Raw genomic sequence first — 14949 nt, 5'->3', positions numbered from 1 at the left:
AGTGAATTTCGACCGCCTCTTCACCGAGAGCCACCAAAGCCTAAGGTCTGAATCGTAGCTTAGATGATGTTTCAATTTTTATTATCTGCTGCCTCAATAGTCGCATACGACGCAGTTGCTTGTTGCGGTCAGGTGTACATATAGAGTCAACAGTTATAATATTGTAAGAACAGTATTCCATACAAAGCTAGAATTATATGTATGATAAGCGAGGTATTTATATTGAATTTGGGAAGCTTAAGCTTTAGCATCCACTCGTAGTCAAAGGAAGAAAGTTTGCAGTTAGACTTGTCGACTTGGTCATTAGAGAAGAAGCAATGGCTAAGCAGCTGGAGAAGAATAGGGAAGGAAGTGGCCTTGTTTTTCTCAGTGAACCGTCCCGGCGTTCGATTGAACTGAGTTGGAAAGACGACGGAAAGCCTATGAATCTTCTTTGAATGCTTCGTTGTCCAAGAGCGTTGGCGATCAGTATGATGATCTGCTGTTTGTCCACGGCTTTTCTGAACAGCGATGCTGTCCCCAGTCCAAACCACTGACTTAAGTTCTTCAGGCAGGATAATCTTCTACATCCTGGAGCAAGCCAGGCGTCAATCTTTCCTTGAAATATAAATTGCAACAAGATGGCACTTTTTGGTGCGCATTATATGGCGAGAGTATTAGTTTTCTTTATGGTATTGAGTTTCTAGGTCTTTGTTCATAAGCTGCAGTGCTGCCGCGTTTATCTGCCCATAGCATCGAAGTAGTCGAGTGCGAAGTGTAAAGCTTAAGCCACAGCTAGTCAGGAGTTTCTTCATTTTCTGGAAAGAACTTATGACCCCTCAACTCTGCACTCAGTTTCTTGAGAAAATTGTGGTTATCGTTGATTTGACAGCGCAAATATGAATGGTGGGTGTACGAAAATTCGCGTTACAAACTTCTATGACTTACAGAGGGGAGTGAGTACATAATATTTTGAATAGAAACCTATTTCTGGAAACGTCATCCAACGACGCTACAGAGCGTGTATGTAGGGTGATTTCATGATGATGATACAAACTTTCGAGCAAGATGGAGACGGATAAGTCTATCAATTTGAGGTAAGCGAAACGAAAGAGTCGAAAGTTGCAAGCGAAAATCTTTCTAATACCTCTGACAGTGGAATACACGTACCTGTAGTGTTGTTGCTGAGATACCCTACATTCTTAAAAACAACAGTACCGGTATATGTATTAACCTGTCAGAGTGTTGGGGTCTTTGGGGAAGGAGACCAGACAGCGAGGTAATCGCTCTCATCGGATTAGGGAATGACGGGGAAGGAAGTCGGCCGTGCCCTTTTTAAAGGAACCATCCCGGCATTTGCCTGGAGCGATTTCGGGAAATCACGGAAAACCTAAATCAGGATGGCCGAACGCGGGGTTGAACCGTCGTCCTCCCGAATGCGAGTCCAGAAACTGTCAATCAGAATGATTTTCACTTGTAGGTTTTGACTGTTTCGTTTCCGAACCAGGAGCCTTACCTCAAATTAATACTCTGATCCGTCTCAATCAACCTTGAAAGTTTGTAACACCATCACGGAATCACCATCTATATACATACATTTACTTGCGCCGGCGCCTATAACTTCGACGACCTGTAACGTCGTTGGATAACGTTTCCGGACGTGGCTTCGTGTCAAAAATATGTACTCACTGCCCTGTACAAATCCAACACTTCTGTAACAGGACTTTCCGAACAACCTGTATGATGAAACCCTTTCTATCTTATCATTACCGAGCGCTATAGTACCCTGTGTTATGAATGTAGAATTTTACTGAATACGTGTTTGTCAGTTGTCACCAAAACTGTGTTTCATTGCGGTGTTACTGCCTCGATACGACTCCATAGTATTATAAATAATGCTCCGCTTTCTAGATGCCGCGCAATTTTCACCACTATATGGTGATCGGCCCGTGTCGCTTTCATTCCCTTTATTTCAGTTAGTAACGCAGGTTGTTCTGAATTCTATTTAGAATGATTGTCTCGCTCTCGATCGGAGTTTACTCTGTAAAGAAGCTACTTGATCTGGAGACAATGGTTTTGGGAAAGCACAGGAGAACGGAGTGGTCACAAACTGAATCTTGATTGCGTACAGGCGGCGTGCACTGCTGACTCTGTTACTAACAGCCTTGCTTTCAACAGCCAAATGTACCGCATTACGTTCTGCTACCCAGTTATTTACCACGGTTGAAATGAAAACGGGACGCGACTTTACATTTTACTGAATTGGTTTATCAATACTTGAATGGTCAGTATCACAAGCAGCACTACGGTTTAGCACAAATTTCCCAATAAATTACGCCGATAAGCCAAAACATTGTGACCACCTCCCACCGCGACGTTATTGCCGCCTGGTGGCGTTGCAGGTACATAACGCGGTAGCAAAAGTACACTCCTGGAAATTGAAATAAGAACACCGTGAATTCATTGTCCCAGGAAGGGGAAACTTTATTGACACATTCCTGGGGTCAGATACATCACATGATCACACTGACAGAACCACAGGCACATAGACACAGGCAACAGAGCATGCACAATGTCGGCACTAGTACAGTGTACATCCACCTTTCGCAGCAATGCAGGCTGCTATTCTCCCATGGAGACGATAGTAGAGATGCTGGATGTAGTCCTGTGGAACGGCTTGCCATACCATTTCCACCTGGCGCCTCAGTTGGACCAGCGTTCGTGCTGGACGTGCAGACCGCGTGAGACGACGCTTCATCCAGTCCCAAACATGCTCAATGGGGGACAGATCCGGAGATCTTGCTGGCCAGGGTAGTTGACTTACACCTACTAGAGCACGTTGGGTGGCACGGGATACATGCGGACGTGCATTGTCCTGTTGGAACAGCAAGTTCCCTTGCCGGTCTAGGAATGGTAGAACGATGGGTTCGATGACGGTTTGGATGTACCGTGCACTATTCAGTGTCCCCTCGACGATCACCAGTGGTGTACGGCCAGTGTAGGAGATCGCTCCCCACACCATGATGCCGGGTGTTGGCCCTGTGTGCCTCGGTCGTATGCAGTCCTGATTGTGGCGCTCACCTGCACGGCGCCAAACACGCATAAGACCATCATTGGCACCAAGGCAGAAGCGACTCTCGTCGCTGAAGACGACACGTCTCCATTCGTCCCTCCATTCACGCCTGTCGCGACACCACTGGAGGCGGGCTGCACGATGTTGGGGCGTGAGCGGAAGACGGCCTAACGGTGTGCGGGACCGTAGCCCAGCTTCATGGAGACTGTTGCGAATGGTCCTCGCCGATACCCCAGGAGCAACAGTGTCCCTAATTTGCTGGGAAGTGGCAGTGCGGTCCCCTACGGTACTGCGTAGGATCCTACGGTCTTGGCGTGCATCCGTGCGTCGCTGCGGTCCGGTCCCAGGTCGACGGGCACGTGCACCTTCCGCCGACCACTGGCGACAACATCCATGTACTGTGGAGACCTCACGCCCCACGTGTTGAGCAATTCGGCAGTACGTCCACCCGGCCTCCCGCATGCCCACTATACGCCCTCGCTCAAAGTCCGTCAACTGCACATACGGTTCACGTCCACGCTGTCGCGGCATGCTACTGCGATGGAGCTCCGTATGCCACGGCAAACTGGCTGACACTGACGGCGGCGGTGCACAAATGCTGCGCAGCTAGCGCCATTCGACGGCCAACACCGCGGTTCCTGGTGTGTCCGCTGTGCCGTGCGTGTGGTCATTGCTTGTACAGCCCTCTCGCAGTGTCCGGAGCAAGTATGGTGGGTCTGACACACCGGTGTCAATGTGTTCTTTTTTCCATTTCCAGGAGTGTATGTGAGCGGAGCAAACACGGACGGAGGATCACACTAACGAAGATATGGGCTGCAAGTGGGGAAATCCATTGAGCTATGCGGCTTCGACTAAAGGCAGATTGTTATTACGCAAAGCCCGAGCATCTGCGGAAAGAGGTAGGACAGTGGAACTACCACTAGGCGCTAAATGGTTGGACGTCCACGACTCTTCACAGAACGAGGGGTTCTTAGGCTTGTCTGCTCTGTAAAGTAGGAGAGATGGTGACCTGCGGCGTCTCTGCCGAAAGAGCACAGTGCTGGTGCACGCGCGAGTGATTCGCAGCACTCCGTTCATCGTATATTGTTGAACATGGAACCCATACGTGGTTCACATGTTGATCCACAACATCGTCAGTTACTATTGCATTGGGTACGGGACCATCGGGATTCGACTGTCGATCAACGGAAACGTGCCGGCTGTTCGGATGGATTAAATTTTTGCTGCAGTAGGTTGCTGGTCGTCTCCACAAACGCCGTCATCGAGGTGACTGGCGGCTCGAAACGTGCAGCGCGCTGCGGACGCAGGCTGGTGGGAGCAGTATAACGCTATGGGGTTACTCTTGCATGTGACCTGTGGTAGTAATTTAAGGTACCCTGATAGCTGCGAACAATTCGCATCAGTTCATGCTTGGATGTCTTCCCCGACAGCGAGATCACCTTTCAGCAGTGTAATAGGCTATTTCCCTGTGTTAAGGATATGGTTCGGATTGTTGTTACTGTGATTGATTATAACATTTAAATAGCATTAAAATATGTTATTTTTACGCAATTAAAGCTTAAAATCATCAAATATCAAGATCTGGCCACGTGATCAAAAACGCTCATTTGCTGGCTGATGCTCTGGTGACGTCACAGGCTAGGAGTAAGACGAAGCTATATTTGTGTTACAGCAGCGTTAGCTGAAGTTACGAGGTTTTTACGTACTTTTACTGCAAACAATTCAGCTATTTAGTGGTGGAAAACACACTTAAAACATCTGAGCAACAACAGAAAGGAATTTTGTGAACGCTGATAGTGGAAGTCTTGCTCAACTTTATGCCTGTATGCCTCACCCATTTAGAGCGGCGATATGTGTGGCGACGGACATTCTTTTCCCTGCTTCCTGCAACATCATTCAACTTGTTAAAAACTAAGGAATTGTAGAACTTTTGCAAATGGGTCCTTGTATAATAACCAGATTGTCGACTATCAGTCACACCCAGAAGCACAACAAAATTAGTCTTGGTAAAACTTACTGCCGATTTCCTGTGTACAAAGTATTCCGAGTAGCACAGCACTTATCAGGCATTCCGTGGCGCAATGAAAAGTGCATTTGACTGCAGTGAAAGGGATCACATGTTTGAATCCTATAAAAGTAATATATTTTAGCAGTTTTAAACGACATACAAGAATAGCGTTAGGAAGAACTGATTGTAGTAGTTGTTTCGATTGTGGGCTGTATTATATATAGCTTCACGTTAGTGCTAGTTTGAGAAAAGGACAATAGAGAATAAATGCATTTGCTTTGCGAACAAACAATTCACTTTTTTGTAAAGAATTGCTAGTAGTGAATATATCACCATACGCCCATAGCACAACGAGGTGGAGGAGGATGAAGTAATACAGAGTTATAAAGCGTGTACAACATGCAGGTGACACAAACGTAAGGTCTGTGATGTTCATAAGCGTAAACTAACGTTAGCTGCTGAAGCAGACTTACTTTATTTTTATGTAAGATGATGAAACTGCAAAAGTTTAAAAAAGGGATCATAGGTAGACAGCACGAAGATAAAAACTTAGTTTTTAATAAAGTAAAAAGTGTATGATCACATGAACTAGAAAGTATCTTTTTGACGTGTGTGAACAGCGATTGCATATGTTAGCACATGTAAAAAGCACATAAAAAACAGTAATGTTGTTCTTGATGGATAGGGTGAAGTTTTGTAATTGTGATTTGGTTTCCATATGAGAGGACTGTCGAGTCGTTTAACAAATAAGTTAAAATACTCTTTCGGATTAGATTCGAACCAGCGATCTGTGGACATCGTCTTACAAAATTCGACGGTTTACCCCTCTAACAACTGAGCTACCGAGTAAATGAGGTGTAGTTAGGGAAAACGACAATTTTCAATAGAAGTTTCATTTCGTTGAATGACGTTATCCTTCGTTATAACAGTGGCAGAGCATATCTCAAAGACAAGTTACTGTTAACTTCACAGTGCGACACATTTTTATTTAAGTTAGGGAACTTGTGCGTCGACGTGGTGACAATTTGCCGGTACAGTGCAACCACATTTTACGCGTCTTCTCAGTCCCTAGAAAACTCAAAATCAAGTTTTTGGTGGTTTTTGTAGATGTATTTGTACAGTATGGTACTACATACCATTTGTAACCCATTTCCTGAAACGTAAATTCCAAAACAAGCCATCATTGTGAATTACATTATGGCAGTAGACCCTGCGAGCTAGCCAGTGACGTCAGAGGCATCACATGACTCGAATGGAGTGTTTTAGCGAGCGTTCAGATTATTTGAAATTAATTTCCGTTTTCATAAAAGAATACTGAAATTCAAGGGGGAAAAATCACTTTAGGAATATAAAATGAAACAACTAATCATTAAAGACAATTTCCAGGAAACAGTCAAATACCTTATCGTCCGTGTGTCGGAGCCAGAACAGTGTTACAATGGTTTGACGAGCATTATAGTGATGGTTCAATTGGCTCTGAGCACTATGGGACTTAACATCTATGGTCATCAGTCCCCTAGAACTTAGAACTACTTAAACCTAACTAACCTAAGGACATCACACACATCCATGCCCGAGGCAGGATTCGAACCTGCGACCGTAGCAGTCGCGCGGCTCCGGACTGAGCGCCTAGAACCGCTAGACCCATTATAGTGAACTCGCGTTGATTTCTCAGTAACCAAATTCGCCTGATGTAAGTTATATGGAACCCATCTGATCACTGCACGCTAATTAGTGGCCCGGTATTACACGAATTATATGACATGTGCGTAGACATCTAATGCCACATACCTCCACAAACCTACCAACAAACTGTCGGAGCCCTGATACACAGAATCAGTGATGCATTTCGTTCAAAGATTGACAAACAAGCTATTAATCGAGTGTTCATAATGTTTTGGCTCATCAGTGTACGTTAATCTTTTTTATATCTATCCAAATGTAGAATCTCTCTTTGTTAAAGAAATCACATAATAAGTCCTGGTCCAGCTGATATCATTAGTTCCTTCCTTTCCGTTCCTCCATCAGTTTACATAATAGAACTACATAAACACAGAAAAATTCTTATATTTTGAGTGTCTCCTGATCAATCCAACGAATTCTCAGCTGTTCCTGGCCAGCCACATCTCTCGTTGAATCTACCACAATTCTATAAAAAGGATAATTTTTTATATGCTGCATAATGTCTCGCTGGATTAAGTGACCCAAAAATTTCCAGTGTTTCATTTTGAACTGCTGTCACCAGCCATCGGTCACAGCACTTCAGGAAGACCTTCGGTTATAGCATACCAATCCTGCTCCTACCGGAAAGTGCCGTGAGACTTAGGATGATCATTTCAAGACCTTTTATTCTAGAAACCCGAGAGAAATAATGATTACTGGTAAAGCTAGTCAGCAGATGTCGCATGACTTGTGTGATAACAGGTGTGCCATTTTCACGCAGCTGAATGATAAAGACAGATGCTCGATAAAAAGACGCTTCTCGTGTACTTTGCTCTTTTCTGCAGCTTTTTTTCCAGTTACAGCTGTAAGAAAAGCCGCTGGTGTTTCCTTTCGTCGTGTGCTGCTCACCATGTGTATCTGTTGCAGTCATAGCAGAGAATAGTCACTTTCCCTCGTAATGTAGTCGTGGATACGGTACAAATCAAATCTATGTACAAGGTCTTTCATTGCGACGCGGAAATTACCTCTAAATAGCAGTTATTCTGTAGGATTCTCCGCAGTTAGCTAGTAAAATAGCGATATTTACGATTTTTTTCTAATGAAACAATCAACGTAAATCTTTTTGCTTGTTATTTATGGATTCTTGGACTGCATTTAATGATATATGAATTTCTTTTTAAAATCAGAAAATGTTACCCAAGTATTAATAAATAATGCGCAATAATGTAAACGTAGGCTTCCGCGGCCGTTGTCAGTCAATAAAATTTTTCTGGGTTTGGGGCCGCATTGTCAACTATAAAATTCCGACGTTTCGGACACTATTGCAAGACGCCTTCCTCAGGGTATATTGCTAACTCCAATTGGCAATACATTCTGAGGAAGGCGTCTTGCGATAGTCGCCGAAACGTCGGAATTTTATAGATGACAATGCGGCCCCAAACCCAGAAGAATTCTGTTGACAATGTGTAATAAGGTTTTCGGTGATTTCTTCATTAGTTCTCAAAAAATCATAAAAATGGCTTACATTGTAAAAATGGCTCACATTGTAAGCTGATTGAGGAGAATGGATCCTTAAAAATCAGCCGGTGTGTTCTATACAACAGTGGAGTTCCCGCATGACCACACAGTTCTAAGTAAATACCTTGCGCCTCATCTCCTTTGCCTGGTACAAACTTGGTAGGCTAGTTGAAGCATCTCATACACACAACATTCAAATAAAATGGCCTTCAACAAGCAAAACATGATCATGATAGACATTTTATGACTGCAAAAGCACCCTCTAGCTTAGCATCTTCCACTGGTAGACCTATTACGATTATTAAACTGAGAGTGGTCACTGCCACAAACAATGTTAGTAATCAATTCGAAGTTAGTAAATCGACACGCTAAAATCGGTCGGGTACAATTACCTCGAAAAAACAGCGCGATATATTTTTCTGACGCCGTTATTATTGCGTGGCAGGACGGAAGTTTATGTGCTGTCGTAGGGTCGAGCTAGAGTACTGTTCGTAATTTGGGCTAATCGAACGATGCGCAGCGTTGTCTGACAGAGCTGCAGGAGATGGTGCTTGCGTGGCGGCAAGAGTTTTAATATGTTCACTGGTCTGGATAACAGGTAACAACGCAGACGGATAGAAAAACCATTCTGTTGAATTTTCTGGATTTCCACCCGAAATTAGGCGCCTTACGCCCCCCCCCCCCGCCCCCCTCCAGTTTCGTGAGGCTAGGTGGCTGCCTGTATAGTACAACCAGCCGTGGCTTCTCGACCAGATCTTTAGACAGTAGTAGTATTCGAATTTCGTCACATACACTCCTAAGTCTTAGGTCTCAGGAACAATTTTTTGGTAAGTAGTTGGGGCACTTCGAAAGAAAAATGGGACGAACGGGGGGAGAAGAACCTCTGTGTAAAATAAAGAAAAATGGCACGAAAGGGGGGAGAAGAACCTCTGTGTACAGTGGAATGTAGTTGAGGTATCAGACGTTTAGTATTTTCTTATTGACGGTAGCTTCATGGAGCGGAAATCTGATTGTCGTAACCAAAGGTGTCGCTAGGTGCAGCGGGTGAGAGGAATGGCGGGACAGGCAGGCAGTTGCCATCCCTCTTCTCATTTGGAGTACAGTGTTTATTCATTACAGAATTCTCATACACTCTAGAAGTGAGTAGATAACCATCAATCTCTGGGATATAACAAGTTTTCGGAGCCACCTATAAAATTGAGTTCTTGTGACATGACCCTTTCGAAACTAACTCATTTGTATCAAAGTCGGCAATATTAGACCACTCGCCAGTGCAATGACTGTTCTTTTACCCCTCTGTTTTTCCAGTTTTTAGATTTGCTCTACCCTTTTATGCCTTCTACTGTGTGAGTTTTATCTTCCTCGTTTTGTATTTGATTCCTCTGACTAGATACATCCACTTTTAGCGGACCCTTTCTCCTCCGCGAGTAACTTCGGAACCGCGGCGTACTGGTGACTTCTGTGTTTAGTCCCATAACCCCCCTTAAATCAATCAGTCGGCAATATTGAGGTCTTGCTCGTCGTCTCGAGTGGTCCGTTCTTTCTGCGACTATTTCCCATGTGCTGTCCATTTGCTGACTCCTACCCCACCTACGTGCACATTCAAATGGCAGCTTACTAAGGCTGACTGGCGGCTTTACTCCTCCCTGATGACCTTCGAAAAACTTCCCCAGTTGGCCAGGTGGAATATCTCACAGACGTAATCCTTACCGCTGGAAAACGTTCCATTCCTCGCACGTCCCTTTACCACACCGTGTCCCAGTCCCTTGGTGGACTGAGGCATGCCGCGACGCAATTCGCGCGCGGAGACGTGTTCTCCGTGTTTTTAACCGTCACCCTACGACGGCAAACTGCATTCATTTAAACAGATGCGTGCACAGTCTCATCGTGTTCTTCGGGATAGCGTAAAAGCTAGCTGGATTTCATTCACTAGTTATTTTAACAGTTCCACCCCCACCCCCCCTCCCTGTCGTGTGGGCCAACCTCCGACGGCTCTCTGGTCTGGGACCAAGGTCCATTCCCCAATTTCCAGCCTGACAGTAGCAGATGACGTCATCATGGATTCTATTGCTATCTCCAATACCTCGCGGAAATTTGGAGCTCTTCCCACTATCACCTGCCTTCTTCCATCGGAAACGAGTGGAAGAGACTCGGGCGATACCCTTCTCTTCTCAGAATCGTGAGTGCTAAAATGTCGCCTTTACTCAGTTCGTCCTGATCCTCCGCCCTAGGGTCAGACGCTATCCATATGCTGATGTCGCAGCACCTTTCTCCTGCGGGCAAGCACTTTTTAATACATACAACCGCATCCTGGCAGAGGGCACGTTTCCCGGACGATGGCGTGAAGCCACTGTCATACCCATACCTAAGCCCGGTAAGGACAAACACCTGCCTTCTAGCTACCGCCCCATCTCTCTCACCAGCTGTGTTAGGAAGTTGATGGAACGTGTGATTCATGCCCGGCTTGTATGGTGGCTGGAGTCTCGCAATTTACTAACCACTGCATAGTGTGGATTCGAGCGCGTCGTTCTGCAGTTGACCATCTCGTCACCTTGTCCACCCATGTTATGAATGGTTTTGTGCCGAAATCCCAGACTTTGGTCTTTTTTTCGATTTGGAGGAGGCCTGAGACACCTGCTGGAGAACTGGTATCCTGCGTACTCTTTACATGTGGGGCTTCCGTGGCCGCCTGCCCTGTTTCCTTCACTCATCTTTAAAAGACCGAGTTTTCGAGGTGCGTGTGGGTTCTGCTTTGTCGGACACCTTTATCGAGGAAAACGGTGTGCCTCAGGGTTCCGTCCTGAGCGTTGTCCTCTTTGCTATCCCATAACCCTATAATGGCTGTCTTCCGCCGGGTATCTCCACCTCCGTTTTCGTTGACGATTTTGCCGTCTGTTGCAGTTCTCCACGGACCTTTCACATTGAGCGGCGTCTTCAGCGATGCCTCGATGGTCTCTACCCATGGAGCATCGACAGTGGTTTCGTAATTCCCCTGACAGAACCGTTTGTATGGCTTTTTGGCGGCGCAATTGGTTTTTCCCAACATCTTTACATCTTGGGCCTGTTGCCCTTCTGTTCGTTGAAAGTACAAAATTCCTGAGGCCCATGGTCGATAGGAAGCACTCTTGGTCTTCCCACGTGTCTTACCTGGCAGCCCGCTGTACGCGGTCCCTCAGTGTCCTTTGTATCCTCAATGGTACTTGCTGGGGGGCAGGTGGAACCATTCTCCTCCATTTGTACTGGTCTCTTGTCCGTTAGAAACTAAACTATAAGTGCTTCATTTATGCATCTGCACGTCCATCCCTCTTACGCCGTATCAGCACTATTCAGCATCGTGGCATCCATTTGACCATTGGCGCCTTTTGCACTAGCCAGGTTGAGTGTCTGTTTACCGAAATTGTTGAACTACCACTGTCCTACGGCCTTGGCTTTCTCCTCAGCAGGTATGCATACTGTTTGTCTGCCATGCTTGGCCACGCAACTTCTGCCTCATTCTTTGACGACTCCTTTGATCGCCAGTATGGGTCGCGTCCCTCTTCTCTTACCTCCTAGAGTCCACTTTCGGCACTTGCTCTGGCGGCTTAACTTCGCACTACCTGCAACTTTCCCAGTGGGTGTGAACCATTGACCACTTTGGCTTCGTACGGCAGCCCGTGTTCACCTTGGCCTTCATTCGCTTCCTAAGGACACTACTCCTCACTCTATCTTCAGTTTCACGACCTTCACATGGAACTTCGTGGTAGTACCTTTGCGTACACTTACGGCTTTCGGACTGGCCGTGGTGTTGGGTGTGCCTTCGTCATTGGCGCCGACGTTTTTCGATATCGGCTTCCAGCACACTGCTCAGTATTTACAGCCGAGCTCTTCGCCCTGTCAGGCCACGGAGTGCATCCGGCGACACAGGCTTTTCAATTGCGTCCTCTGCTCTTAGCGCCCTTCAAAGACTGTGTGCGCTGTACATCGCCCATCCCTTTGTGCAACGGGTCCAGGAAAACTGTCATTTGCTCACTCTTGATGGAGCCCCTGTGATGTTTATGTGGGTCCCTGGTCATGTGGGTCTGCCGAGAAACGATACTGCTGACGCTGCTGCCAAGGCTGCAGTCCTCGTACCTCAGCCCACTACTTCCTATATTCCTTCCGATGATCTCTGTGTTGCCATCTGTCAGGAGGTGGTGTCACTTTGGCATCGCCATTAGTCTTCTCTTCATGGGATAAGCCTCTCCCGGCGGCTTTGACGACCACTCGGCCCTCCCGCCGGGAGGAGGTCATTTTAACTAGGTTGCTTATTGGGCACTGCCTTTTTAGCCATCGCCATTTGTTAACTGGCGCTCCCCAACACTTTGTGCACATTGCGCCCAAGTTTTAACTGTCCGCCATTACCTGACGGAGTGGGCATTTATTAACCGTTTACCTTCCCGCTTGGGTATTCCGTCAGTTATTGGCCATTTTATCGAACGACGCGCGGGCTACCGACCGCGTTTTACATTTTATCCGTCGTAGCATATGGTTAGGGCCATTTAATTTTTAGTTCTGGACCTTAGTTTCTCCGTGGTGTATTTTATAGCCTTTTCTCCACGTCCCTGTTTTTAGCTGTCTTCTCTTACGCCGATTGGAATTGACGTCTATAGTTTTGACTTAGGCGCGCTTATAAACCGCAGTTGTTTTTGCGCCCTAAAACAAAACAAAACAAAATAATTTCATTTTGTTCATTGTCGACCAAAACTTAAAGCAAAACTAAATGCATATTTATGGGTGGGCAAAGTAATTGCTATCGCTAGATCTGCCGGTGGAGGGGGCGGAACGGTATCTCGATTTTGCTCTTCTGCCCCCTCCCCAGTTTCATTTTTTTTCCCGAATACGCAAAAATATGCTACGATAGAAAGTCTGATTTCTCTGATGCTAGCTGTACGGTAGAGACTTCTGGAGTGACATCATTGGAGTTGTTCTTAAGGCATGAAATATTATTTCATTGGACGTGCTTCAGAGCTTGAAACATTCCTTCATTTTCAGCATATTATAGACGTCTAGAAGCCTGAAGGGTAATGCGATAATGGTGCCAACATTGCATAATCAATCTTCGCTGTGGTGATGTCAGTTGCATTTAACTAATGAAATGCGGGTCATTAATAGCTACTGATGTGCTTTTGACAAATTGACTTCTTTATGTGTAATAAATGGCATTGTGGGGCCATGAAAAGTAATTTACGTTCATCATAAATATTTATTCATATATATTTCCTATTTGCATATATTATGATAAAAAAAACATCAATTTAACAGAAAAAACCTCCAAATAAATCATAAAGGCAAAAAAGTGTATGTAATCCTGCACAAACGCGAAATGAACTGGAAAAATAAAAATTCAGACGTTTATTGTGGTAGGAGTAACATGAAATAGTAGATGGCTGTAAATTTTTTTTCACAAATGTTCAATATTAAAGTTATGCTCTCCACATTCTTTACGCATGACTGAACCACCTCCCTGTATTAATTTTGCTATTCATCATCTGACTCACAGCTTTGTTTCATGTTAACTGTTGCGAGAAGGGTAATTTTGATCTTCGAGATCATATTTTCCATCAGTATCTTCTTCTTCTTCTTCTTATTATTATTATTATTATGTTTACCTCGCAAAGTTCAGAAAATTTGCATAAAACACTGACATATACAAAGGAAAATCCGAAGCCATATGAACACAGGAAATAAATGAAAAGTTCAGAAGTGAGTCCAATGAAATCATATTTCATGCCTTAAGAACAATTCCACTGATGTCACTTCAGAAGTCTCTGCTGTTCAGCAAGCATCAGAGAAATTAGATTTTCTATCATAGCATATTGATAAATAACTTTTGACCATATATAAAACAAACACTTATGGTATCATGTGATCAATAATGGCACAACCCATACTTTGTAGCTGTACACTGAAAAAGCAGATGACTCGACAATGCTTCTAGTTCGTTTCAAGGTCTGTTACCAGCTGTCGACAAGGTATATGGAACCTCCAACAATAGAATGACCAATGGAGGAAATAGCAGGGGTGTACAGTTTCACTGGTATCGAAAAGAACACCACAACTCAGTTTGAGGATTAACTTCACTGTAACAGTTTCTATCTTAAATAATAAAATGATGTGTAATGTAATGGATTGTGCATTTCAAGTGTGTAAAGTTAATGTGATCCTTCAGGCAGCTTTTATTGTTCCACAGCAATATGGCACGCAGCGTGTACCGACTGCTGCGTCACCTTCGAACACAAACAGCAGCTCCAGCTCCAATACCGGGTCTCAGAGTGGAACCCTTAGCACTAGCCTCAGCAACAATGTTAGTTCCAATGTCGGTGGCAGTGGGAGTGCCAGCAGCAACAGTGGTGAACAGTTATCGAAAACCAACCTGTACATCAGAGGACTTTCTCAGAATACGACTGATAAGGACCTTGTCAACATGTGTTCACAGTGAGCTTCCAAAAAGAGTATACTAAACCTTTCTATCAAAGTAATCATTTGATCTACATTAGATTTGGCATGCTCTCCTATCTTTGTCATAAACTGCAGATGGAATATTTCAGCAGCAGCTATATAGTGTGTACTGACAGTCATACAAGGCTGTACTAAACACAATATCAAACTGCATTTATTTGCCAGGTGTTGATAAGCTATACTCAAGTCCAGAACAATCATTCATGTATATATTGCAGTGCTATGATTTTGA

The 14949-nt window shown here is 44.8% G+C and overlaps 1 protein-coding gene across 1 annotated transcript in view; it reads left to right on the top strand.

Annotated features, from left to right (window-relative positions):
* LOC126252246 (protein alan shepard) overlaps positions 1–14949 on the top strand; it is a 429590-nt gene that overhangs the window by 251572 nt on the left and 163069 nt on the right. Inside the window, exon 3 of the mRNA XM_049953120.1 lies at positions 14449–14693. Within this exon, the coding sequence (XP_049809077.1) occupies positions 14449–14693 (245 nt within the window). The remainder of the gene's footprint in view (positions 1–14448; positions 14694–14949) is intronic.

The sequence above is a fragment of the Schistocerca nitens genome, chromosome 4, assembly GCF_023898315.1.
Source record: "Schistocerca nitens isolate TAMUIC-IGC-003100 chromosome 4, iqSchNite1.1, whole genome shotgun sequence".
Taxonomy (NCBI): domain Eukaryota; kingdom Metazoa; phylum Arthropoda; class Insecta; order Orthoptera; family Acrididae; genus Schistocerca; species Schistocerca nitens.
This window is presented reverse-complemented; position numbering and strand designations above follow the sequence as displayed.